At 38.2% G+C, this 27,983-nt stretch overlaps 1 protein-coding gene across 2 annotated transcripts in view; it reads right to left on the reverse strand.

Moving 5' to 3' along the window:
* The window catches only part of MRPS27 (mitochondrial ribosomal protein S27), an 88,473-nt gene that overhangs the window by 43,495 nt on the left and 16,995 nt on the right, over positions 1-27,983 (reverse strand). For both annotated transcript variants that reach the window (XM_029942411.1, XM_029942412.1), the window contains exons 3-4: positions 26,721-26,791; positions 24,469-24,527 (exon numbers count right to left, since the gene is read on the reverse strand). In XM_029942411.1, coding sequence (XP_029798271.1) covers positions 24,469-24,527; positions 26,721-26,791 — 130 coding nt within the window. The remainder of the gene's footprint in view (positions 1-24,468; positions 24,528-26,720; positions 26,792-27,983) is intronic.

Genomic DNA, 27,983 nt, shown 5'->3' on the forward strand with positions numbered 1-27,983 from the left:
GTTCAATCATTTTCATGACTGGGTTCACATTACCCTCCCCCCAAAAATACAGGTAATGTTTATCCCTACTGGCAACAAGGTTACCATGTTTTGTGATATGAAAAGCACTCCGGTTTCTAATACCTCTTAAAGCATTTGTCCTTGGTTATCTCCTAGGGCTTTTCTGAATTAGTAACACAGTGAATTATAGAACATTAGATCATAAGGTCTTTGAAGGCACTCTTCAGTATTTGTGCACAGTATCCAGTTTTGTGCATATTAACAACATAAACTCAAAACAGATCAGTGATCTAAATATAAGACCTAAACCCACGAATCTGTTAGAAGAAAACATGGGGCAAATCTTTAGGACATTGGATTTAGCAATGGATTCTTGACACTAAAGGCAAAGACAAGAAAAGAAAAAAACAGATAAATTGAATTCATCAAAAGCAAATTTTGTGCATTATTGGCCATTACCAAAAAGCAAAAAACAACCTTCAGAGCAGGAGAAAATGCTTACAAAAAGAAACTTAAGACACGATAGGAAAAAAACAACTAGGTAGTAGGTTTAGAGAAGAAAATAAAGAAAAACATGGAAGAGCAACTAGACTGTGAAGAGAGTCTAGACATGAAATTCAGAGAATCTTTATGCAGAGAACTAGAAAAAATGCTTAAGAAAGCAGTAAGACTTCATGGAAGAGTTGCAGAGCCTCATTTATTTAACAGGCAATTATTGAACATTTACTGCATGTAGGATACTTTTTAAGAGCTTTTGCTAATTATCATTTTATTAGACATGGTTTACTCAAAACGTAGATAATCCTACAATTTGATATTTTCACAATATCATGTAACCAATGTAACCTGAGTGATGCAAACTAAGTGCTACCAGTGTGCAAGTCAGGGGGTTACTGCTGGCTGGAATGATCTGAAAATGGATCATGGAGTCTGGACACTTAGTATCTGGCTGACTTTTAAAGAAAAAGGAATCAATCCCCAGGGCAAGAGCACAGCTCTTACAGAGGAAATACAATTAATACTTGTTAAGCAAACTAAATGAGCCAGAAAAGATAATTCCATAAACGCAGGAATTTTGTTAGACATTCATGATACCAGGCTGGAAAATTAGGTTGGAACCAAATTATATAAACAGTCTAGTCTATCTTTGAAATATGTGGCATCAAGAACAGGACTGAGCCACAAGGGGTGGGGAGGATGGATAACCATTTTATTCCTCTTATAGCTTCTAATCTAGTAAATGACAGGGGACCTACTGATGAATGTCAGAACATATGAGTCACATAGCTTTATCACCTCAGGAAACAAAGTTTATTTGGATAGATGTCTTCTCAAAGAGTTATAAAATAAGTGGCTGATAATGTCCACATTTTAATTTTACCACTGGGAATTATAAATCCAAGGAGCCTGGAATACAAAATCAGTAAGATGCAATCATTATCTTCAAAAAGTTCACCTTAGATTGGTGGTTCTCCAGAAACGCATTTTGTCTGAAGTCAATAATACCTACAGTGAAAATCAAATTTACGGTTGCCAAATATGCAGATATCAAAACAAATTAAAAAGATTCTGTACTATCTTGCAGTAAAAAGATATCACGATTTTTAAAAACAATGTGTGTTCAGATGCTGCTTTCCAAATAAAATCCAGGTGAACTATGTCAATCACTATAAAATACTTGGCCAAAAAGATTCGTCAGGAGAGTCCAAATGATTAGTAGCCAAAAAGAAAGGTAATATTTAGAAATAGAGAGAGAGAAAGAAAGAAATCTAGAGGCATTAAAAACTACTTTCAAAATGACTCCCAATCTTAAAAGCAGATTCAGTACTTTTCCTACTTGGTTCCAAATCTGTATTGTATCTGGAGACTTGAAAGTTAACTTTTGTTTTTATGGCAGAGAAAGACCACATAATGGAAAAAAAAATTTTTGAAAAGCCAACTATTTAAAATACGGTAATTTATAGAATCATAACCATGACAAACCTAATTTACCATAGGACTATATCCACAATGTAACCTTACTCTCAAAATCATTTTCTTTCAATCTTCTAAAAGCCCCAAGGCTTACAGACCTCTACTAACAAATCAAAACAAATAGACAACTTCTGCCTTTTCCTTAAAAATATATTATCATTCTCTTTGTATCACTGAGTATTTCTGAATAGGAAGTATTCTGACACCACTAAGGTAGGGTGATATGAACATGTCAGAAGTATGGGAGTATACTCTCAGGAAGATAAAACATCACCGCAATGTGAGGATGATATACATTTAATCTGCCTGAATGCCTGTGGAGTTAACAAGTAATGTTTTTAAGAGACTGTGTGGCATGTATGGGAAATAAGTGTTCTTTCAGGCTTAGGGGAAGAACCTCAGGCTTCAAAAGATTTAACATTCAAGTAAGCTGTCACTCACTAGCTTTTTGCCTTTGGAAATGTTTCTGCTCCGGCTAACTTCCTTTCCCCACAAAAGAAGAGCAGAAACAATAACTGCCCTTTGAGTTTTGCAGACTTTTCCAAAAGGATGATAAACAAAATGAGATGACAATATACTTTTGTATATACAAGTAATTATTATTATTTGATCTTCATAGTAATGGCCTACAGTGTCACTCCAACTGACTGGGTGGCCCACTGGAGTTTCAAGAGGTTTATTTACTCTCATCCCGATCTGGGTATTCCTGAAGGCAGGGAGTTGTTTAGTGTGAACAGCCACTTGTACTCCCACTTAAGGAAGCACATTATTGAATTGCGTAATTAGCCAGCTCTGGGGCTAGCAGCTCAGATGGGGAAGAGGAGGCAAGGGAAGGAATGTGCATCTGGCTTTCCTGGTAGTTCTTTCCCTGACTACATTATTTCTATGGTGCAGTACAATTCAAGATTGTTATGATTTTATAATGGTTCATTTTGAGTGAGTGCTGCCTAAAGGTGTGAACAGAGACAAAACCCAGCCCTAGCGACTGTATAACCAAGTACAAGGCTGCATCTTTCGGAGAAAGGTACTTTCCCCCTAACTTACCTGTTTATACAAGGCAATCTATTTCTGGTTTGCATAAAGATGACCTAAAGGCTATTTAAGGCCCTGGTCATGTATCTGAGACTTTCAACCATCATTTGAGCATCTCCACTATAGGAAAGGAGGAGGACTGTATATTCAAATAAGGTATTTGAAAAATACTTCTAGGGACGCCTGGGTGGCTCAGTCAGTTAAGCGTCCGGCTTCAGCTCAGGTCATGATCTCATGGTTCATGGGTTCGAGCCCCGCATCAGGCTCTGTGCTGACAGCTAGCTCAGAGCCTAGAGCCTGCTTTGGATTCTGTGTCTTCCCCTCTCTCTGACCCTCCCCTGCTCACACTGTCTCTGTCTTGCAAAACTAAAAAAAAAATTAAAAATAAAAATAAAAAAAGAAAAATATTTCTAACAATTTAATGAGGTTATTTAGACATAGGAGAAAGGTATTCGTGGAGGCTGAGCAGAGAGGTGGACAAAATTATGGACTTCCTCATCAGATATCAAAGCATATTTGGAAGCTATGATAATTAAAACAAGTATGATGCTACTGGATGAAAAGGCAGAGCAGTGGAATAGCACAGAGTTCAGAGAGACCCAAACTCAAAGAATTAGTATATTCAAAGGTGGCATAAAATATCAGCAGGCAAATGGGATTATTCAAAAAACAGCATTAGGATAACTGCATAGCCATTTTTTTTAATGTGGGTATATGTATGGATCTGTACTTCACATAATTAAACCAAAATAAACTACAGGTGAATTGTATATTTACAGGTTAAAAATGAAAGCATACATTCACTGAAGGAAAATATGGGGAAATTTCTTGGAATGGACAATGTCATTCTTAGTTTGATATAAAAGAAAAAGATGGATAAATTTAATCACCTTTTTAAAATAAGAGTCTACAGAGGCACCTGGCTGGCTCAGTCAGTTAAGCGTCCAACTTCGGCTCAGGTCATGATCTCACGGTTCGTGGGTTCGAGCCCCGAGTCAGGCTATGTGCTGACAGCTCAGAGCCTGGAGCCTGCTTCAAATTCTGAGTCTCCTTCTCTCTCTGCCCTTTCCCTACTCGTGCTCTCTGTCTCTCTCTCTCAAAAAATAAACATTAAAAAAAAAACACCAAAGAGTCTACATAGCAAAAACTACCATAAAGCAAAATAATTTACAAAAACAAAAAGAAATGAGAAAAATAAAAATTTTCATACCTCGAATGTATTCCCTAAACATTGAGAGGTCCTACACACTAATAAGAAAAAGACCAACAATGCAGTCAGAAGACAGGATAAAAGTTAAGAAAGTTCAAAGAAAAGTGAATGACTTTTAAGCATGTAAGAATATGTCAACATCACCAATAAGGAAAAATACAAACTAAAATTATATTGAGAAGACCTATATCTGTTCAAAAATAGGAATTTCTAATTAAAATCTTAAGAGGAAAACTCCATGCCCATCCAGATGACTTCATTAGTGAATGCTATCACATATTAAAGAATTAGTATACATCTTACATGAAATTTCAGAAATAAAAGGAGAGAACACTTCTCAATACATTTTAGGACATCACATAATCCTAATGCCCACACCTTACAAGGATGTTATAAGCAAAAAAATTTAGAGGCCAATAATATCAACAGCACAGACACAAGCATCTCTGACAAATATTAGCAAATTTACTTTAAGAATATATCTGAACGGGAGGGCATCACAATCCCAGACTTTAGCCTCCACTACAAAGCTGTCATCATCAAGACAGTATGGTATTGGCACAAAGACAGACACATGGACCAATGGAATAGAATAGAGAGCCCAGAACAGGACCCACAAGTATATGGCAAATTAATCTTTGACAAAATAGGAAATAGTATCCAATGGAAAAAAGACAACTTCTTCAACAGGTGGTGTTGGGAGAGCTGGACAGCAACATGTAGGAAAATGAAATTAGACCACTTTCTTACACCATTCACAAAAATAAACTCAAAATGGATAAAGGATCTGAATGTGATGCAGGAAACCATAAAAATCCTTGAGAAGAAAACAGGAAATAGCCTCCTAGACTTCAATTGCAACAATTTCTTCCTCAACACATCCCCAGAGGGAATTAAGAACAAAAATGAACTACTGGGACCTCATCAAGATAAAAAGCTTCTGCAAGGCAAAGGAAACAATAAAAAAACCTAATAGGCAACCGACAGAATGGGAAAAGATAGTGGCAAATGACATATCAGATAAAGGGCTAGTATCCAAAATCTACAAGGAGCTCACTAAACTCCACACATGAAAAATGAATAATCCAGTGAAGAAATGGGCAGAAGACCTGAATAGACACTTCTCCAAAGAGGGTATCCAGATGGCCAACAAGCACATGAAACAATGCTCAGTGTCACTTATCATAAGGGAAATACAAATAAAAACCACACTGAGATACCACCTCACACCAGTCAGAGTCGCTAAAATGAACAAATCAAGAGAATATAGATGCTGGCGAGGGTGTGGAGAAACAGGCACCCTCCTACACTGTTGGTGGGAATGTAAACTGGTGTAGCCGCTCTGGAAAACAGTGTGGAGACTCCTCAAATATTATCGATAGAACTCCCCTATGACCCAGCAATAGCACTGCTAGGGATTTACCCAAAGGATACAGAAGTGCTGATGTATAGTAGCACATGTACCCCAATGTTCATAGTGGCACTTTCTACAATAGCCAAATCATGGTAAGAGCCTAAATGTCCATCACCTGATGAATGGAGCAAGAAGATGTGGTGTGCATATATATATATATACACACACAATGGAGTACTATATGGCAATGAAGAAGAATGAAATATGGCCATTTGTAGCAAAGTGGATGGACCTCGAGGGTGTCATGCTAAGTAAAATAAGTCAGGCAGAGAAGGACAGATACCATGTTTGCACTCATAGGTCTAACAGGAGAAACCTAATGGAGGACCATAGGGAGAAAAAGGGGGAAGAGAGCTGTGGAGAGTGAGGGACACAAATCATGAGAGACTATTGAATACTGAAAATAAACCATGGACTGAAGGGGGAGGGGGAGGGAGGTAAGGGGGCGATGGTCATCGTAGGGGTCACTTGTGGGGAGAAGCACTGGGTGTTATATGGAATTTGAAAATAAACTATAAAAAAAAAAAGAATATATCTGAACAATACATTCTTGGGAACTCATCCCAAGAATGCAAGACAGGATTAACATCTGAAAACCAAAGTAATTCACTATAACAGAATGGAGGAGTAAACCCATATGATTATTTTTATCTTTGTAGAAACAATATTTAACAGAATTTAGGATCCAATTATGGTAAAAACTGTCTGGAAACTAGGACTAAAAGTGAACTTCCTCAACCTGACAAAGAACAACTGTGAAAAACCTACAACTAAGATTGTTCCTAAATGTGTAATATTATATACTTTCTGCCAAGACTGCGAACAAAAAGCAAGGATATCTGCCTCTACTACTTTTATTCAACACTGTACTGGAGGTCCTGGCTAGGGCAATAGGGCAAGAAAAAGAAACTGAAAGGGCTAAAATTTGGAAAGAAATAAATGTATTTCTATTCATAGACAACATGAGCGGATATGCAGAAAACACTAAGGAATCTACTACTAGAATTAAGGAGTATTTTTATCAACCTTATCAATCAATATCTCAGGATATAAGGTCATGAGACAAAAATTAACTATTTCTAGAGGCAAAAATTTGGAAATTCAGAAAAATAGTTTCATTTACAATAACGTGAAAATCCTTAAAATATTTAAAAATAAATTTAACAAAAGACTTGCAAGATCTCTACAATGAAATTTATAAAGCATTGCTGAGGGAAAGAGTACCTTAAAAAAAAAAAGAGTTAAACTAAGTTCATGGGTTAGAAGATTCAGAATTTCATGACATTGTATAAGGTCCTAATTACAATGCCAATTCTTAAGTTGATCTATAGATTAACAAAGTTCCAACTGGAAGCCCAGGAGGCTTAAGAAAAATTGGCAATCTGATTCCAAAATGTTTATGGGAAGGTAAAGGACCTAAAATAATTAGAATAATAATTTAAAAATAACCAAGTTGAAGGACTTACACTAGATGGTTTCAAGACTTACAGTATTAAGAGTATTGTATTGCATTAAGATATACATATGAATGGAAAACAATAGGGAAACCAGAAACATCCATAAGGAAAAAAAGAAAAAGAACCCCCACAGTCATACCATAAGCAAGAGATGGTTTGAGATGTAAAGTTAAATTGAGACATAAAACATAAAATCATGACATTTTAAAGAAGAAAACAGAAAAATATCTATGACTAAGGAGTAGGCAATAACTACTCAGGACACAAAAATAATAACCATAAAGTATAAGATAGCTAAATTAGATTTCATCAAAATTAAAATTCTGCTCATCAAATCATGCCATTAAGCAAACAAACAGGCGCCTAGTGGCTCAGTCAGTTGAGCATCCGACTTTGGCTCAGGTCATGACCTCACTGCTCTTAGGTGGGTTCAAGTCCCGTGTCAGGCTCTGTGCTGACAGCTCAGAGCCTGGAGCCTGTTTCGGATTCTGTGTCTCCCTCTCACTCTGCCCCTCCCCCACTCACACTCTGTCTCTCTCTCAAAAATGAATAAATGTTAAAAAAATTAAAAAAGAAAACAAACAGAAAAGTCTTATATTGGGAGAGGATATCTGTAAAACAGATGACAAAAGATACTGAGAATCAGATTTTTCACTGCCAAAAGAGAAAGACAAAATTAGAGAAGGGCCAGTCTAAAAGGAAACCTGAAGTGTTAGACTGGAATTGGAAGCTCCAGGAAGAAGATGGTTTAAAAATATTGTTTATATATAATATAAACATACTATATATGAAAATATAATCCACTAGAATGGATAGATAGATTTGCTAACTCTGTCCACTGAGCAAGTCCGGGAAAAATAATACCCCAATAGCAATGAACATTTCCTATGAGCAGATTCTGACTTCTGAATGCCATTCTCCCTCTAAGAAGAACTGGGCTCTTTAGAAAAATGGCTGGTTCCAAGGTTGGGGCAGGAATGGTGTAAGATGACACTAAAAGACCTCTTTGTCTAGAAAATTAAAAACTGCTCAAAGAAGGACAGAACATATCAAAACAATGCAAGAAGCAGGGTCTCCTACTCACCATATAGGGGACATTTTCAGTCTCAAAATAAGTAATGGATTATAACTTAATGAATAAAATCAAGTCATGACATCTGGGAGATACCAACTTAATAAGGTGATCAAAATTAACATCACCAACAGTGGATGAACCATCAACACCACTGCCTGATAAAATACACCAAGAACACAACATCACTTCTGTGGCACTCCTGTCCATAAACTCCTTCCTTCCTAGGAAATATCATAACTGAAATATCAGAGAAATCTAAATGGGTGACATTCTACAGTATAACTGGCCTGTACTCTTAAAAAATGTTAAGGTCAGGAAACAAACATACACACACATATTAAAGCTGAGGAAGTATTTCAAACTAAAGGAGACTAAAAAGATATAAAACAACTAAATATAATGTATAACCCTAGTTATACATTATAATGGATCCTGGGCTAGGAAAAAAGTAACATCCATAAAGAACATTAATGAGGCAACTGACAAAATTTGAATTGGGATTATATACTAGATCATACTACTATAGTACTATTAAATGTTCTGATTTTAATCACTGTGTAGTAGCTATATAGGAGAAATGCCTAAATAAAAGGTCAACCTATCAGTACTGATAAATAATATCTGTGTAAATTGGGTATCTATCAGTTAAAAAGGTCATCATCTTTCTTCTTCTGGGACCTAGGTTAAAAAAAAAAAAGCACATGCCAGCAATTTGCAGTTGTCCAGCACTTGTTACAGGGCTGATGAAATTTATACCTATGCGCCTCACAGGATACAGAAGAGCCATCCAACTGATTGTTCCTCCTCAAGCTCCAAGTTGCTAAATCAGATAACTCAGGAGTTAGTTTTGTATGTTAGTCTTTACTTCTTTCACAACAAAACAAAACAGGATGGATGAAGTCACATACTGGGATTTTTCTCTGAAGATTTTAAGGACAGAAGAAAGTAAGTGAGGGTGCAGATCAAAGGTTGGCAAACAAGGGCCTATGGACCACATCTGGTCTACAGCCTGTTTCTGCACAGGCCCTAGGGTAAAAAGAGTTTTTACATTTTTAAAGGATTGTATATAGAAAAGAGCTATATGAGGCCCAAGACTGTTACCCTTAGAAAGTGGGGAGTTACCTCACCCAAACATACTACCCTATCTTTCTTGCCAAAGTAGACTCTGCTCCAAGCTGGGCCAGTCCTACCTCAGGATTTTTCAAGGAATTACCCTCAACTCTATTCAAATAAATTTGTTAACAAACGTAAAAATGGTTTTTTATTTTTCTGTGTGGTGGGAGAAGAGTTTAAGTGCAGCTGAAGCCCCTTTGTATACATCTCCTGATCCAATTCCTACCTCACTGTCCTGGATGTGGGGCTCAAACTCACAAACTATATCATGATCTGAGCTAGAGTCCGATGCTCAACCGACTGAAACAGCCAGGTGCCCCCAGATGAATGATTATTCACCATGATTTTTTTCTACTCATTACGTTTTTGAGAGAGTCAAGCTGAGATGTATGGCTTTGGTTCATTCTTTCTCACTGCTGGATGGCATTCCATTGTACGAGTCTATCATGCTAGTTTCCATGTGTATAGATGCATCTCCGGGCTTCTCCATTCAGTTCCAAGAATCTAAGACAACATCTCATTCTTAGTTACTATAGCTTTCTAAGTCTTGTTATCTATCTGGTAGATCAATCATTTTAGTCTTTTTAAAAGTGTCTTAGTTATTCTTGGCCCTTTACTCTTTGATTTGCATTTCAGGATCATCTTCTCAGGTTCCACAAAAAATTGTGCTGAGATTTTGGTTGGAATTACATTGGCTTTATAGAAGAAATCTGAGAGTTAGTGTCAAGTAGTTTAAAACAAATTAAATTAAAATATGTAATTAAAAGCCTGGAGGGAAATACACTAAAAAGAAAGTGATTTACCTTTTTTCCAAAACACAATAGGCCACACAAATAGGAATTCTGAGTTTTTACATCTGGCGGGGGGGGGGGGGGGGGGGGGGGGGGGGAGACAAGAAAATAAAATAGTGGGGAATGCTGACAGCATTAGAGATCTTTCGACATTCTGAGCTGGTCTTGGGCACTCCAATATCAGAGCTAACATCACTGGAAGCAGTCCCTCAATTTCTATTTCAACTGTTTAAATGTTTTCCTGTCATGCTCCCAGCCTTCAGAACAGACCTCTCCTTTCAGTTCTAATGTGCACTGTGATAACTGATGCAATAACATCTTATCAGAGATCAGTTTGGGTTCAGGTTGTTCCCAACTGGCAACTGATCACCTTTGGGCTTCTCTCCCTTCTCCACAGATAAGAAGCAGATGACTTTCTGCTGCCCCCTTCTGGTTTTTGGACACTGTAAGCTTAGCAATATGGGTAGATACATGAAACCTTGAAGTTAGTTATCTTTTCGGGTCAGGCAGCATCTCCCCAAATTGTGATATCCTTCCCATCTGAGTGTTAAGCTATGAGTATTCGTAAGCATCTATTTCTCCCTATCCCTGAGTCCTGATACTCTTTGCACTTTGATGCCCTTGGTGGGGATAGTTACAATAGTGGAGGACTACTTAGCAGCTGAAATTAGAGTTCAAAATACGTTTACTCTAAAGAGAGAAAATTTCGGAAGGAATAGTCCTTGCTCTTCAAGATGTTACAATGCAGCAAAGACAACATTAAAGCTAAAATTTACTGAGCACCATCCTACTCAGTCCAAGACTATTCTAAGGGTCTACCCTAAAGTATAGGAATTATTTTAATCCCCATTTTAATGATAAGGAAACTGAGGGATAGAGAATATAAATAACTAAATTAAACAGCTAGTAGATGGCACACTTGGGATTCAAATCTAGACAGATTGATTCCAGAAGCCATACTCTTATGCTTTTGTTTTGTTTTAATATTTATTCATTTTTGAGAGACAGAGTGAGAGAGGGGTAAAGACAGAGAAAGAGATGGAGACACAGAATCCAAACCAGGCTCTAAGCTCCGAGCTGTCAGCACAGAGCCCGACATGGGGCTCGAATTCACAGACCATGAGGTTATGACCTGAGCTGAACCTGGATGCTTAACTGACTGAGCCACCTAGGCACCCTGTCTATGTGCCTATCTAATACACTAAACTACTCCTCAAGTAAAGAAAAAGTTTAAAATATGTATTTCTGACTAGTCAAAGAAAAAAATAAACCAAGTAAGCACCCCTGAGTAGATAAAAGAAAAGCTATGGAAGAGGGTCAGAGAGATCACATTCAAATGGTAAAATTCAGGGCAAATTTACACATGTAGCAGTATTTGGGACAGGCCTTAAAAGACAGGCTGCATTTTATCAGAAGGAGATGGGGAAGAGGGCAAAGAGAAGAAAACACCTGGTGCACCCAGAGAATAGCAGTCCATTTCTGGCTGGAGTCTGAAAGCCCTGTGAAAGTGTGCCGTCTGTGTTAACAGACAGTCTGTGCGATTATCCAGGAAATGGAGGACTATAACAAACTATATATAGGAGATCCACAAATTTCTCATTTTAACAAATTATTTCAGAGTTCTTCCTATCAAAACTCTGCCTGGCTTCCATCAATGAAGACAAATGGCCAGTATGAATTTCAGCTCTTGATAACATCCATCACAGAGCCATTTAACAGCCAGTGTGTCATAAATATACTAGTTATGCGCTACACTGGCCTGGAGTTGAACAACCTGGTTTACGTCCAAGCCTTGCCCATTACTAGCTATGAAATGTGGTACATCCTGGGTCTTAAAATCAGCACTGCTATTAAAAAGAAGAACAGAATAGATCGCAAAATATAAAGTCTTTAACGTAAAAACAAACATAACTGGAAATCTAGCAGGAAAATCACTGCAGCATGGCACTAAGAGAATTCATATCAAATACTTCTAGTTCCTCAACTGTCCTCTTGCCTAGACACACAGCATCTGAAAATACTTAGGAATTTATTTGCCAGTGGCCTCAAAACTCATGATGAAGTCACTTCTCACAAAGGCCTTCTTGAAACTTCTGTGTATATCCACTCACCTCTCCCTTAAATAGTGTACCAGCTCCTGAGAAGGTTTTTTAATTATCTCTAAACCAAACTGCCTGACATGCAAAATCCTGCTGAAGACGCTCTGTTTTTAAGCATAAGACATTATAGTTATGCCTTTCTTTCCGTCCTATAGCTATAATTTCTGCTACTTTGATAATGACTTTGAAGTTATGAAAACAGTCAAAAAAATGTTTTTCTTGGATCAAAGAACTTTATACTCTGGAAAAAAACAACTTGGATATATCTTTTTATATGAAACTACAGAAGTTTTTTTTAGGTTTAATCCACAGAGGGTTCAGCAGCTATAAGAACAGATCTATTTTAGCTCTCTCCTTTTAAATTCCATGTGTATGCAAGGCATCAAGAATAGGTGCTTTGTGGGCCCTCCAGAGAAAGAGAATAGGAAAATATCAAATACAGAAAAAAAACCTAGCTTCCTGGAAAATAAGAGTGAACACCCAGCTTCTTATACCAAGAAATTTACTAAAAGTATTCAGAAATAAGATAGTAAATTAAGCCTGTCACCCAAATCCAAAAGAGATTAAGAGATCCCCTTATACTTTCTGCTGTTTATCTATATCCACTAGTTTTTCTATAGATATTCATAGTTAATGTGGCTGAAAGTTCAGCTCCACTATTTAAGAAAATAAAGTTATGGGTGAGAAAGTAAACAAAAATCAGAATCTCAAGCTTTCAAAGTCTGAGGTTTCTTGTGATAAGGTCTAGATCAATGAGATTAAGAAACACAGGATTTTAGATATTACTGGTGACTTGTGAAGCATCCAAGATCATTTGCTCATCTTTAACTGGCTCCAAGTTAAAGATCAAAGTGGAAACTAAATTGGTCCTAAAATCCATGTCACCTGACTATTTCCTGCCATCCTGATTCCTTCAGGATCTTTACGGCATCTTTTGTCTTCGTGATTATGCTTTTTTTTTTTTACAGTTGTATCTCTGTATATACTAGTTTTTTTCTGAGTTTAATTAGTTTTATGTTACTCTGTTATAAAGTATTCAAGTATTCACTGAGTCTTTATGTTCTGCTTTATTCCCTAGACTGCCTGAGGACAAAAACTTGGCCCAATGAGATACGCTGGTCTAACTGATGAGCCTCTGAACTGTAAGTGAGGCCTTCATCTGCAGCTAGTGCTTGGATGTGTGCATAGGATATTGCTTAGCCGGCCCAAGTCTCAATTTCACAGACTCTGAAAGTTAACAGAACTTCAGAGAATGCCTACTCTAAAATTCCCCAGCAGCTACTATGACATCAGGAAGACTCTAATGTAGGTATGTTTTGGCAGCTGTTCTTTCTCCAAAAGTCTGGGACAAGTTCCTGTGAAACAGTTCAAATGTGGTTGGTTGGTACACAGAGGACATGATACAGCAAACTCAGAAATCTGTACATGTACATGAAAAGGCCAAAGAAAAATCCACCATCTTGCTGTCACCTAAATCGAGGATTTTTAAAAAACTGTGTCAAGGAATTTTAAAAAATCTTTAAGTAATATATATCCATGATATAAATATTCAGAAGGTACAAGAGAGAATTCAGTCAGTAGTCACCCAGGTCTTAAAAAAAAAAAATCACTCAGGACTCTTCCCCAAAAGAAACCAGTATTACCAGTTTACCAGTTTGTGTGTGTGTGTGTGTGTGTGTGTGTGTATACACACACACACACACACACACATATATATATACACCACTGCAGAGACAGTCTATGCATACATACACACACACACACACACACACACACACACACACATATACACATATGTATCAAAGCATGTATACACTTATTGCATATAGATAGAATCTACAATGGTAATGTAACAAAAAGTTCCATACTTTTTTTTTCACTGAATGCGTTTTTAACTTGTTCCATCAGAAATATGAATAATGAGAAAGAATGAAATATGGCCATTTGTAGCAAAGTGGATGGACCTCTAGGGTGTCATACTAAGCAAAATAAATCAGGCAGAGAAGGACAGAAACCATATGTTTGCACTCATAGGTCTAACAGGAATACAGGAGAAACCTAATGGAGGACCAGGGGGAGGGGAAGGGGGAAAGAGAGTTGGGGAGAGAGAGGGACACAAAACTTGAGAGACTACTGAATACTGAAACCAAACTGAGGGTTGAAGGGGAAGGGGGTGGGGGGAAAAGAGGTGGTAGTGATGGAGGAGGGCACTGTGGGGAAGAGCACTGGGTGTTGTATGGAAACCAATTTGACAATAAACTATTAAAAAAAAAGAAATATGAATAAAGTTTTCCTTCTTTTCACTGCCCTGTATTGTACTATTAATAATTAATCAAGCCCCTGTAGATCAACATAATCTTTTAGGTTTTGTATTGAATATTATTTCATAGGTGTGTGATAAGGCCAAATTAATGGCTCAACGGGTATGTAAGTTTGTAACTTTGATATATGTTGCCAAAGTTCTCCATAGAAGTTGTACCAATGTATATATTATCATACATACACATACATATGTATGTTAACAACAGATTTTAAACTCTCCTTTCTCCTCCGCCAGCATTCTGTTCCCTCTGTATTCTACTACCTTATTTCTCACTGTTCCTTAATAAGCTCTGGTCTCTCTGGTCAGGGCAGTCCCTTGTCCCCCATAAAGCCAGTTTTCACGCTACCCTATTAGCTTTTTCTCCTCTACTGTTTATTTCATCATGAACATTTGTTCCTGCTCCTTCTTCTCATCCAGCCTTTGTGGCTACCTCATGTTCTACCTCTTCCGTGAATGCTTGCTGATAACATCGCTCTTCAGCCTGCCCGAAGCATATTTTCTCCAAAACACACAACCTGTTATAGAAATACAGTCAATTTACCCATTTATTATTTTTTGGGCTTGTGTTTATTTTGAATTATTTCACATATCTAGTTACCTCCAACCAATTTATAATCTGATTGTAGAATTATATCATATCCTTCCTTTGAACACACCACAGGCCTGGAAAATTAAAGAACACTTAAGAGACTGAAATGTGTCTTCATGTATTCCCATCTCAAATTCTGTGAGGACAGTTTAAATTTGCCTTCAATGGAAAGAGAATGATTGCTGACTTACATAAAACCAATTTTCCTTTCTATCCCTTACAATCTTCTCTCTCATCCTTATTTCTAAATATATATGAGGCATTCAGTACATATTTCTTGAAAGGAGTTTGCTCCTAATTTCTGTACATTAACAACGCATGTAGGTATGTATGTGTGTGTGTGTGTGCGTTATGTGTGTGAGAATACACATGAAAACTGATATGGGATGCAAAGGACCTGAACCAGCCAAAATGAATGTGAAAAAAAACTGAGTTGGAGGACTTAGAATAGCTAATTTTAAGACGTATTATAAAATTAGAGGCATCCAGACAGTGTGGTACTGGCATCAAGACAGCAAAGAAACATAGGTCAATGGAACAAAACAGTACTGAAGTAGACTCACACATATACAAACAACAGATTTTCCACAGAAACTCAAAGGTAATTCAATGCAGAAACAAAAGACTTTTCAACAAATAGTGCTGATACAACTAGATATTCTTATGCCAAAAAACTACCTTTGAGTCTTACCTCATGCCATATATAACACATAACCCAGAGTAGATCACTGTCCTAACTATGAGGCTTAAAGCTACGAACTTAGAAGAAACACAAGAGAAACATCTTTGTGGTGTTGGGCTAGGCAAAAACTTCATCACTGATGGAAAAAGCACAATCCATAAAAGAACTGACAAACTGGACTTCAATCAAAAATAAAAAGTGCTCTCTGAAAATCACTGTTAAGGGAGCAAAAACACAGAACTAGGAGAAAAAGAATTCTCAACACCCAGTAATAAAAAAAAAAACAGGCAATCCAATAAAAAGAAAAACAGGAAAAAGAGTTGAACAGACACTCCACCAAAGGAGATGTAGGGACGGCAGAAAAGCACATGTAAAGATGCTTCACATGATGAGTCATTTAGGCATATACAAATTAAAACCACAGTGAGATACTACTAAACCGTATTAATAAGGCTAAATTCATTGGCAACAAAGTAGAGGATCTGGAACTGCTGTTGGGAGGGTAAAACAGTATAATCACTTAGAAAAACAGTTTGGAAAATGTCTACCTCCCATATGCTCCACCCATGCCAGGTTTTGACCCCAAATAAATGAAAGCATCTGTCCCTACAAAGCCTTGTACACAGATGTTTGCGGCCGCAGGAACTCCTAGGATGAGAGCCTCCAGGTGACTTATCACTCTGGAAGAATAAAATAATGTAAGGTGTCAGACCCCACTGGGAAAGCTAGGTAGCATGTGTGGACAAAAGCCAGGAAAATACCCATGAAGGTCGTCACCCCTCTGGTATGATGAGGTCCCAGGCTGCAATGAGACTGATGGGGAGACAAGTGCACAGCCTGAATGCAGGAGCAGCAGGCACAGTTCTCACCCTAAGTCCCAGCACACAGCTCTGGCAGGTCCTTGGCAAGGTGCAGGCAGTGCCCCTGACAATGGACTACTCTCTACTGCAGAGCCATTAACAGTAAGAAATTGTCTCCTAGGCCTGTGGTAAGGATTAGCAAGTAAGAAGTAAATAAAGCACTCGGCAATATTAAAGAATGGAATAGTCTTTTTAAATTGCTGTTACGGGGCACATAGGTGGCTCAATTGGTTGAGCGTCCGACTTCAGCTCAGGTCATGATCTCACAGTTTGTGGGTTTGAGCCCCACATCAGACTCTGCTGACAGCTCAGAGCCTGGAGTGTGTCTTCAGATTCTGTGTCTCCCTCTCTCTCTGCCCCTTGCCTGCTCATGCTCTGTCTCTCTCTCTCCCCCCAAAATAAATTTTAAAATCTTAAAAAAAATTTTTTTAAATGCTGTTACGCATCATTTCCCTCCCGTTGGGCTCTTACTCCTTTCTTAAGAGCATTCGAACATAATGACAAATCTCTAATTTCTTTTTATTGCTGTAATACATAATCTCCATGCCTGCAAAGGAAAATTAACTGCTTAAACTCATCAGCTCCCACCTTCCCCTCTTTTGGCAGGCACACACAGATTCTTACAACATGGGCCTAGGGTAGTACGCTCACCTTCCAAGGAGCCACAGGGATATTTTTGTTTATTGAAAGAATGCAGCTATTTTGGTCCATCCTTTTTCAGACTGGCTGCCAACCTGGGACCTGGAGACATGCAGGCTGCCATCTGCCTCACCCCAGCTGTTCCTGACCTGCCATCCGTCCCCAACCAGGGACGCCTGCTATCTGCCAGGTCAGTTAAGCGACTCCTGAGAGATGCTTGAGGCTAAGGTACAGTGTGGATGAATGTATCGGCAGCACGCAGCCTGCCACAGCACCTTGACTTCCGCTCATCAATGCGTGGCAGGTCACTTCCCGTGACAACATGGAGCTGTACTCTGAGAAAAATAACCTTCTCATGGAGCTCTGTGACAGTCTCTTCTTATTATAAGGCAACAAATTCAGCATTCCCTGCATTTTTGCTAAAAACCAAAAGTCTATTTAAAAAGATGTTACATTCTTAAAATAGAGAGAATATGTTATATACATCAGAAATTTCTATCACTTAGCCTTCAAGAATGATGATTGTGTTGCAGATTAAATTATCAGTTCTGATTACTGACATTGACAGTAAAAGGGACAAGTTTAATTTTATGCATGCTAAACTGCCATGGTCCCAGAAGTGTTTGAAAGTCTAAATAAGACTTTAAAGATGTAATTTGCAAACATCCTTGGAGAAGAGCAAGATACCACATGGAAAGATGGAATTTTTATGCCTTCAGTTTGCATTCAATTAATTCAGTAATCAAATACCAATACATGAATCGTTACGGCTTATTAGAACCATGAAATCAATGGCTTTTACTGATGCCACAGTTTTACTCATGACATACATTTTATCTCCTGAAAATGGAGATGAGAGCCTGCCTCAGGGACTGAATGTATATATGTGGGCAGCACAGGGACTTGGGAGTCCTGAGCTCACAGCTACAGACTAGGTGGCCAGTGAAAGAGACACTTTCCACCAAATGATCAAGGAAAACTCTAGGTAAGCTCGCGATAACACAGACTTCAAGCTGACAGATCCTCAAAGGGGATCTCTTCTGGAGAAAAAGCTAAGAGCACAGCTTTTAGAAACCAAGTACCACCAGTGACCCACAGACTACAAGAAATATAACACATTTCCTCCTATCCCTTAATTTTTGTTTTCTCCTGCTTTACCATGCTCTATACTCTTGTCTCTAAGGAATCCCTTCTGTCTCAGTTTCCTTGAAAAAAAAAGCATAACGGGATCCTTACTGATAATATCTTGCACTGGGCAAACACTACTGTTTTCATAGTACTGTTCCTCTGTTCACATTCCGTTCTTTTTGGCTTCCCTTCTCTGCCTGGGATAGGCAGTGGCTTACACGCACACCACTATGTTGGCTGTTCTCAGTGTATCTCTATGCCTTAGTCTTAGCATCAATAAAATAAAGATGCAAATCTAATTCTTAGGAATGCTGTAAGCTTACAGTAAAGCAAAGATAGAAAGACATTTTTCTCCAAATGCCAAAGAGAGGATATGTGAGTAGGAAGGAAAAATTAATCCTATGTCCAAGGGAAAAAATATTTTGCTCAACTCTTTTTAAAGCTACCACGGGACATATAAAACTCTTTTTGACAAATAGCATAACTCAGCCATCAGCTTCCTATGCCCAGCAGTCAGATGCCCTCTGAATAGCCGTTTCCTCTCAGCAGCCATCAGTTGCACGGTTACTTCTCTCCTCAGTGCCTTAAAACCTTAGCTTACTGCTGACCAGTAGCACGGGTTCACCCTCACCAAGCTGGATGGGTGGTGATACCAAAACCCCGCCCAGGCACTGATCTCCTGCCCACAGCACCTCTGGCCAGTCTCTGGCAGCTCTTCACTTCCCCACACCCTCTTCTTGCTCTCTGGGGAAGCTTAAGAGACTGGCTGTGTCTAAGCTTTTATTTGGAAAACAGCACACCTATACACCATATGTTTGTCTTCCTCTATAAAGTCTAAACTAAAATAAGAAGTCTTTTTTGTAAGAATAAAAAAACAAAGATCTAGAAAATTTCAAAAGGCGTGGAGGAAGCAGCAGGAATAAGTCTAAGCAAAGGACCTTTTCTTAAACACAATCTCATAGCATGGTTCTTGACATTTCTCTGTGGCATGAACTATGGCAGTCTGATGAAGCTCATATCCTCATTCTCAGAATGATGTTTTCAGTGCATAAAATAAAAGCACACAAGATCACAAAGGAAACCAGTTATAGTGAAATACAATTACAAAATATTTAAAAAATGCTTAAGATGTGGGAACACATGCTTCTCTGACAATGCACGAATTAACACTATCTAGCAGTAGTTTTAATTCCAAATGTAATGTTTATATATTTTTTGAGAGAAAGAGACAGACAGACAGACAGCGAGCAAGCAAGCAAGTGGGGGAAGGGCAGAGAAACAGGGAAAGACAGAATCTGAAGCAGGCTCCAGGCTCTGAGCTGTCAACACAGAGCCCAACGCTAGGCTCAAACTCATGAACCATGAGATCATGACCTGAGCTGAATGAGCCACCCAGGGTCCCCCCCCCCAATGTAATTTCTAAGCAGTGCTGAGCATAATTTGTTAAGATATCTGCAACAAACATATGAGATTCTAAAAATCTGCTTATGTTAGCAAGAAAGACACAGATGTTGCTTATAATATTATGAATTGTTGCAAATATTCATAATTGAAGGAAATGCTAAATATTGAGAGGTTAGTGAAAAAATATATAGTTTTATTTTCATCAAAATTCACAGACCTCTCTGTGCATTACTCGGCAGACCCTGACATATAAAGCAGCTGGACGCACAGCTTCCCTGGCTTAAACAGAAGCAGAAACAGAAGCAGAGGGCCGGGGGCAGCACTGCCTGGCTTCTCTGTCACTGCCTTTTCCTCCCCAGCCCACAGCCCGGAGGCCCCTGTGAGCAATCAACTCCAGGGCTTCCTGGACGAAGCTTGAAAAGCACTCACAAAGAAGGCGCTATCGGCCTGCTGAGAGTATTAGTGCAATCGCATGCCCAGGCCTATTTTCCCTCTCTCCCGGCCATCTCCCTACACACTGTGTGAATCGAGTACGTGGAGCATCGGGTTCTTCTTACCTCATTTTCTCTTCCAGCTTCTTAGTCTATTTTTATCTTGTTTCCTTTAGTTTGTTACAGCCCAATGGTTCTTAGCATGCCTTCTCTTGTTTCTTACTGGCAGACTTTGTACTTCAGTTCAGCGTTTGTGCTGTTGTAATTATTTTTACTCTTAGTTTTCTCTTCCCATTAGACGTATAGAATATTATCAGAGACTCTTTTTCTTGTCAACCTATATACTGTCTGGTATTAACTGCTTTAATCACTGTTAGTACACATTATTCCTTTGTTTGAAGCATCATTTCCCTTTCCTCATTTTTGGTTTTGTTCTTGTTTGTTGTTGTTTAAGGACCGGTGTAGGAAAAGTTAATCCTCAGGTTGTAGGCCCCTAGAGAACAGACCACAGCCCAAAAAGGGGTATTTGGATATTCTTCTCCCTCATACTTTCTCACAAGCAGCCTTTCTAACTCTTCTTAAAAGATCCCTGGTTTCTCAGTCTTGAAGCCCCTAAACTTTTAAACCTGTGTCCCTCAGGAGATTCAAAGGCTAAAATTCTCTCCTGGGAGGACAGCTGGTTACCAAGCAGGCCTGGGCCAGTAGCACCCTGAGGTGCTAGAACTCGTGCACCTGAGTCAATGGCAGACGCACCCTCAGCTCTCTACTGATCACCCAAGGTTCCAAACTTCTCTGGCTCTACTACTGTTTATATCATCAGGGGAAAGACTGATCACTAGGAGATGGGAGAAGGCAGCAGGTAGGCACTGCTTGCTGAGCCTGATCTGCACAGGCTAAGGAAGACAAAGAGTTGAGCTAATGACAGAGGTGGCAGCCCAATGTCCTGTTGTGGGCCTTACCCTCAAAGATGGTACTGCCTGGGGAGTGAGAAATCCACCCAAGAAGCTGTTAGTTGTTTGGGATTAAGAAATGGTTTTCCTGTCCTCACCCCAGACTTGTGATTTCTAAGACATCTAAAGTCATCCCATGTGGGGATGCTGGGCATCACGACCACTGCATGCTGATGACCTAACTGGTGGAAATACCAGGAGCCCTTGCTGCCTTCAGGATTGACATTCCTGATTTCAATTAATGGGCAGAAACACCGAGAGTTCGAGGCTTGTAATCTCTAACTTTGCAGAGGCACAACCTTTATATATCCTCTAAGGATGGAAAGCAGGCATGAGACATTTAGCTAATGAGTGAATGTAGCTGACCTCCGTTATCTACATCTTGATGCAGTTTTGCGGGGTTATACCTAGGCCCATACACATATAATAATAATCTCATGAAGTTACCAAAAATGTTTTTTTTTTAAAAAGCTGAGAAAAAGAGAGCCAATTTTCTTGGCAATGGGAGGAGAAACAACAGAAATAAAGTGATGTCATAGTTAGAACATTAGTTTTTTTTTTGAAGTATAGTTGACATTCAGTAAATTAGAACATCAGTTTTGATTAAGCAAAGGATGGGATGTCAAATTAAACAGTGGCTCATTTTAAAATGGATGAGTCTTCTACATGATCTATATGGAATCAGGAAGAGTTTAGGAAACTCAGTAAGAATCTAGGCCTAACAAAACTGACATCATAAGAAGAATCATGATGGTCTTAAAGGTGGGACTTAAATTTCCCAGTTAAACTTCAATGTATGGGGAATGGAACAGTCTTTAACTTGGTCTCTATATTCCAGCACCTTGGACACAGCCTATGCATGTAACAGGTGCTCAGTTAATTACATGTGTACTTGGTGAATACTGACTCACTGAAATCAATTATATCATCAGTCTGGGATGTATTTCTTCCAAAACCATGGCACTGTGTCCCAAAGGAGAGAATTCTAAGAAATAATTTCTCTTTAGACATTGGAAATATTTTCTGCCATCAACAAAGCAAAAGAATGAGAACTAGAAGATGCTAGCCTGAATACACTTTCCACCACAGGCAAAATAACTATCAAAGGAGCCCTACGGTAGTGCCAAAGAACCACTAAAAAAGGCAGGGCTTACTCTCTTTCGGAATACATTTATATTTATCTTAATGAAGGGTAGGAAGACACTTGCAATTATGATTTCAGGACATAGAATTTAAAATTATGACATTATTTCTTTAAAAAAATTTTTAATGTTTTATTTATTTTTCAGAGAGAGAGAGAGAGAGTGTGAACAGGGGAGGACCAGAGAGACAGAAAGACACAGAATCTGAAGATAGTCCCCAGGCTCTGAGCTAGCTGTCAGCACAGAGCCCGACGCAGGGCTCGAACTCATGAACCGCGAGATCATGACCTGAGCCAAAGTCAGATGCTTAACCGACTGAGCCACCTAGAAGCCTCCAAATTATGATGTTATTAAAAGCAATCTTAGATTAAAAATAACTGTTCTTAAGGGCACCTGGGTGGCCCAGTCGGTTGAGTGTCTGACTCTTGGTTTCAGCTCAGGTCATGATCTCACTGTTCATGGGTTTGAGCCCTGTATCAGGCTCTGCACTGGCAGCATGGAGCCTGCTACCATGAGTGCACACTATCTCTCTCTCAAGAGTAAACACACTTTGAAATAAATAAATAAATAAATAAATAAATAAATAAATTTCAGGTATGAAATCTAATGTATTTAAGATTTACATTTGTACAGAAAACACCAAAAAGGTGACCCAATTCAGAAAGAAAAAAAAAAAGGCTCATTACTATGTAGCAAAATCACATAAAAGAAAATTGAATACATTTTCATTAATATAAAAAAAATCTTTAAAAAATGTACCTAGGGGGTGCCTGCACGGCTCAGTCAGTTCGGCTTCTAACTTTGGCTCAAGTCATCACGTGATCTCAGGTTCATGAGTTCAAGACACACATCCAGTTCGCTGGTGTCACCATGGAGTCCGTTTGGGAGCCTCTGTCTCCCTCTCTGTCTGCCCCTCCCCCAGTCATGACATCAAAAACAAAATAAACATTAAAAAAAAAATACCCAAATGGAAAAAATAAAAACTCTCTTAAAACAAAGAGCAAATTGCAAATTCTAAAGTAATGCTTACTAAAAACATTTTCTTTTTTTTTTTTTTTTTAAGTTTATTTATGTATTTTGAGGGAGAGAGTGAAAGCTAGGGAGGGGTTGAGAGGGAGAGAGAGAAGCCCAAGCAGGCTCCACTTTGTTAGCACATAGCCCTGGACATGGGGCTTGAACTCATGAACCATGAGATCATGACCTGAACCAAGATCAAGAATCAGATACTTAACCGGCTGGGCCACCCAGGCTACCCCAAAACATTTTAAGTTTCAGTATGAGTCTATTTTTGAAACCCAGGAATTGGAAAAATCATAAATCAGATTTTTTTAATGACAATAAGGAATTACAGTAAAAAGTTGTGAGGTTTCATTTTGCTCTTAAAGATGAGACACCAACTATAAGAAAAAAATCAGAATTTATTTAGCCAGTCCTTTATTTAATAAGCTTTAGGTTATTCACATCTCTTGCTACCACAGACGGTGCTGTAGTGAACAAGCTTCGTTTTCTTTGTACACAAGGGTGAGGGTGTCTGTCGTTCACAGTGGGACTGTTAACAGCTGTGGGAAAGTACGCAGTAAGTGCGGTAATGTCCAGAAAGATTTAAAATAAAGTGTTAATTAAAAATAGGTGCTGAATAGTGCATATAGACTGTATTTCCATCCGAATAAGAAAGGGAGAGAGGAGATATATAAAATTGTTCACCTATCAGATTGACAAAAAAAAAAAAATCTCAAAGTGTGAAAACACCTGTTGGCCAAGCTGTAAAAACAGGCCTTTATACTCCAGGGCTGGCAGTAATGTCACCTGGTGAAATCTCAATGGAAAGCAAATTGGCAGCAGCTATTAAAATTACAACTGTATATACTTATAAGGATTGTATATAAAATTACATGTGCACAGGGTTGTTAATTACTATACGACACCTCCTACAAAGAGACAGAGCAAACAACCTACAGGTCCTATTATAGAGAACTGGTTTAAATAATATATTCACAATATGGAATATGATGCAGTTATAAAAAATGAGGAAGCTATCTATATACTGATACAGAAATATCTCCAAAACATAAACTTAACAAGGTGCTAAACATTATGCGTAATACATACCACCCTTTGTGAGAGAATATATGGTCAAATAAAATGGAAAACTTACTTGTAAAGGTAATACTCTGCATGGTCTATCTCTTCTCTAGATGAAATGTTGTCCACAAACTGAAAGAAAAATAAACTTTGAATACAGATTATGCTACATATTGCATCTGATTTACACAATGACCTTAAAAAAGATAGGACATCCAGAGGTGCCTGGACTGCTCAGTTGGGTAAGCATCCAACTTCGGCTCAGGTCATGATCTCATGGTTTGTGAGCTCGAGCCCCATGTTGGGCTCTGTGCTGACAGCTTGTAGCCTGGAGCCTACTTTGGATTCTGTGTTTCCCCTCTCTCTCTGCTCCTCCCCAGCTTGTGCTTGCTCACTCTATCTCCACCATAAATAAACTTAAAAAAAATTTTTTTTAAAGATAGGATGTCCATTTTATTGGAACACTGTTCACATGATATGGCTCCATTCTTGAAATGGTTTTGTACTAATACAAAGAATACACAAGGGCTTCTCTATTTTTCTATGTGCAGATCAACCTTGCTATTAAAAACTGTTTGAAAACCAAACATGAAACTTGCTCAGAACAAGGGAGAGCTCCTACTTATGTTTATAATTAGTTATCAATATTTCCCTTTATCTTTAAATCCTGATATTTTCTCTATGTTCTAAGCTCCAAACATAAGAACAGGTAGGTGAAAGGACAAAGATTCTAAAGGCTGAAAAAAATATGGCCCAAGAGATGAAAATGTAAATTTATAAAGTGCAGCCTTATGACCAATTTTTCTACTTTGATTTTCTACTCTGGCTCTGCTCTGAACCAGTCAACCTGTGATCCTTCCACCAACAAAGGCTTCCTTTGAACCATAAAATCCCTGTGTATGCTCCTAACTCCAAAGTAAAGAAACAAACGATAATAATTACTCCAAGGATGGATTCTATCCTAAAGGAGAGACACAGGCAAAAAGGATTGAGCAGGAGAACATGCATGTTGTGCCTATAATTAAAACTTTATGAAGAAAAAGAGAGAAAAAGTAAAAGGGGGAGGCTTTCTAAAAATGTCTAGGACTTAAGGATTTTATTTAGAAATCTCATTAAGGAGCAGATAAAATACACTTCAAACCCAGGACTTAACGTTGAGAACTCGCTCTCCTGATTGCTTGCTGTGTGGCATAGACAGATGGTACAGCCACTCTGGAACTTAGCTGCTCCATCGGATCGGCATGGACAGAATAAAGGCTCCTACACTGAAGAGTGTGAGACCCCAGTGAGAAAATACCCAGGAAAGCTCTGTAAGCTCTAAAGTGCTGCTTAAACAAGTATTAGGTATTACGGCATACAGAAATTTTATCCATCATGTAAGAGATGTGCAATGGCTTTTAAGTCCCCCTCTGAAAACTGAGGCTACACAATTTGGGTTATGACCTAGTTAAAACTACTTCCCGACTAAGAAGAAAATATCAAGAGGCAGAAAGAAAAGACTCAGACTAAAAAGAATAGGGGTTTCTTTACTTTTCCTCATGTAGATGTAAAAATATCCTGAATTTTATGGTGCCATTAATTTCTACAAAGATTTTTCACAATTAAGATCTCATTTTAGCATTGTATGAGCCCTGTGGGGAAGACACTATTAATCCCACACTGGAAATGAGGAAATTGAGAGAGGTCCAACTGCCTCATGTCACAAAATGAATTCATGACAAAGAAAAGGGCAGATCCACTTGAGGGAGGCGATAGAGAAGGACTGTGATGTCACAGAGATATGGGTTTGAAGCTCAATTTTTCAATTTATGAACTGTGTGAATGTGAGAAAGTTATCAACCAATCTGAGTCTTACATATAAAATGCAGCTAACAGTGCTGATCTCATACGGCCGCTATATGAATTAACAGAGATCATGTATGTCAGGAAGCTAGTACAATAGCAGGCATCGAAAGTGTTCAGAAGTGGTCTATCAATTACAATTCCTGATTCTCAGCCTAATACTATTCTCTGTTCCACTGTACTGCAGTATTTAACATCAGTATCCATTCTTTTATAGACTTCCTCAAGTATCAAAATTACTTCCAAAAATTAAAATAAATCAGATACACAACAATGATCACTGACATGAGAGTCTGGTAAATTTACTACTTTTTATTTCAGTTATAGAAATTTGCTACTTTACCACAAAATATTAGTAACTATAAAAACATACCCTATTTTGCAAAAATATTTCCAATGAGAGGTAGCCTTTATTTACATAGCTTCATCTCAATAGTCACTCATCGTCCTTTTTTGAAAATATAGATGTTTAAGTTTTCTTACCCGTGATATTGTTAAAGAACTAACAGGCAACTTTCTCTCATACGTTTTATCCATTAAAGATGCTAGATCAGCTGTGAAGACAAAGAAGGGAAAAGAACATTGTTAAATATACATATTTCTTAAGAATAATCTAACAGATACAACTCCTACCAGATGGCTGCCAAAGTTGTAAAGTCATTATTAAAACAGATGCTCTTTCTTGCTCTTTTTATAATTCATTTTTGTATAAATTAGAAAAGATGAAGGAATATTAGTAATTAATACTAGTAATTCAAAAATGATTTACTTAATTGGAGTAAAGATTTTTAAAATCCTACCATATATTTAGCTTTTTATTTTTTTAATGTTTGTTTATTTTTGAGAGAGAGAGAAGAGAAGAGAGAGAATGTGTATGTGTAAGCAGGGAAGGGGCAGAGAGAGAGGAAGACACAGAATTGGAAGCAGGCTCCTGGCTCTGAACTGTTCGAACAGAACCTGACACGGTATTCGAACTCACAAACCCCAAGAACATGACCTGAGCCAAAGTCAGGCGCTTAACCAGTTGAGCCACCCAGGTCCCCCACCATAAAAAGAATCAGTAAAGTATCTCTGGAAGGAGATAGAAGAAAAGTGTTATCATTGACACTTTCCAGAGAAAGGAATTACATAGGAGGGAACCAAGGAAAGGAGACCCTTCATTGCTTACACATTTATTCCTTTTGTATTTTGAAGCAGGTGGCTAGTTATATTGACTCTTCAAAAATTTAAAGGTTGGAATTTATGAAATGAATTTTATACATTTTCTGAACAAATCCAAGAGGCACTGTGACTACATTTAGTGATTTTTGGTCTGAACTAATTCCTATTCTGGTTCCTCTGGGCAGAATATCCACAGAAATACTTTGCATTCCTGAGATTACATTGTTATCTCAGAGTCTAAAAAGATCTGAAACACCAAGCAACATACTCTCAAAAGAATTATTTCACACCTTCTCATTGCTTCTCAAAGTTACAATATGTTCTTTCCCCTTCTTCCCTCCCCTTGGCTCATGGTTTTGTATCTTATTTCCCTGAGTATAAAATAGAAGCAATCAGGAGAACTTCATCCTCCTCCCATCAGGTCTCCAGGCTACCAGCATCTGTGCACATACACTCTGCTATTTTTTCATAAAGGATGAACTTTATCAAACAAAAACCCAAAATGGCAAAAACTGCCCTTAACCTCCTATCTCCTTGCAGATTCTTCTCCTGTGCTCTGGTCCCCTCTGCAGTTCTCAAAACAGT

This window comes from Suricata suricatta, chromosome 6, assembly GCF_006229205.1.
Source record: "Suricata suricatta isolate VVHF042 chromosome 6, meerkat_22Aug2017_6uvM2_HiC, whole genome shotgun sequence".
In the NCBI taxonomy this organism is placed as follows: Eukaryota; Metazoa; Chordata; class Mammalia; order Carnivora; family Herpestidae; genus Suricata; species Suricata suricatta.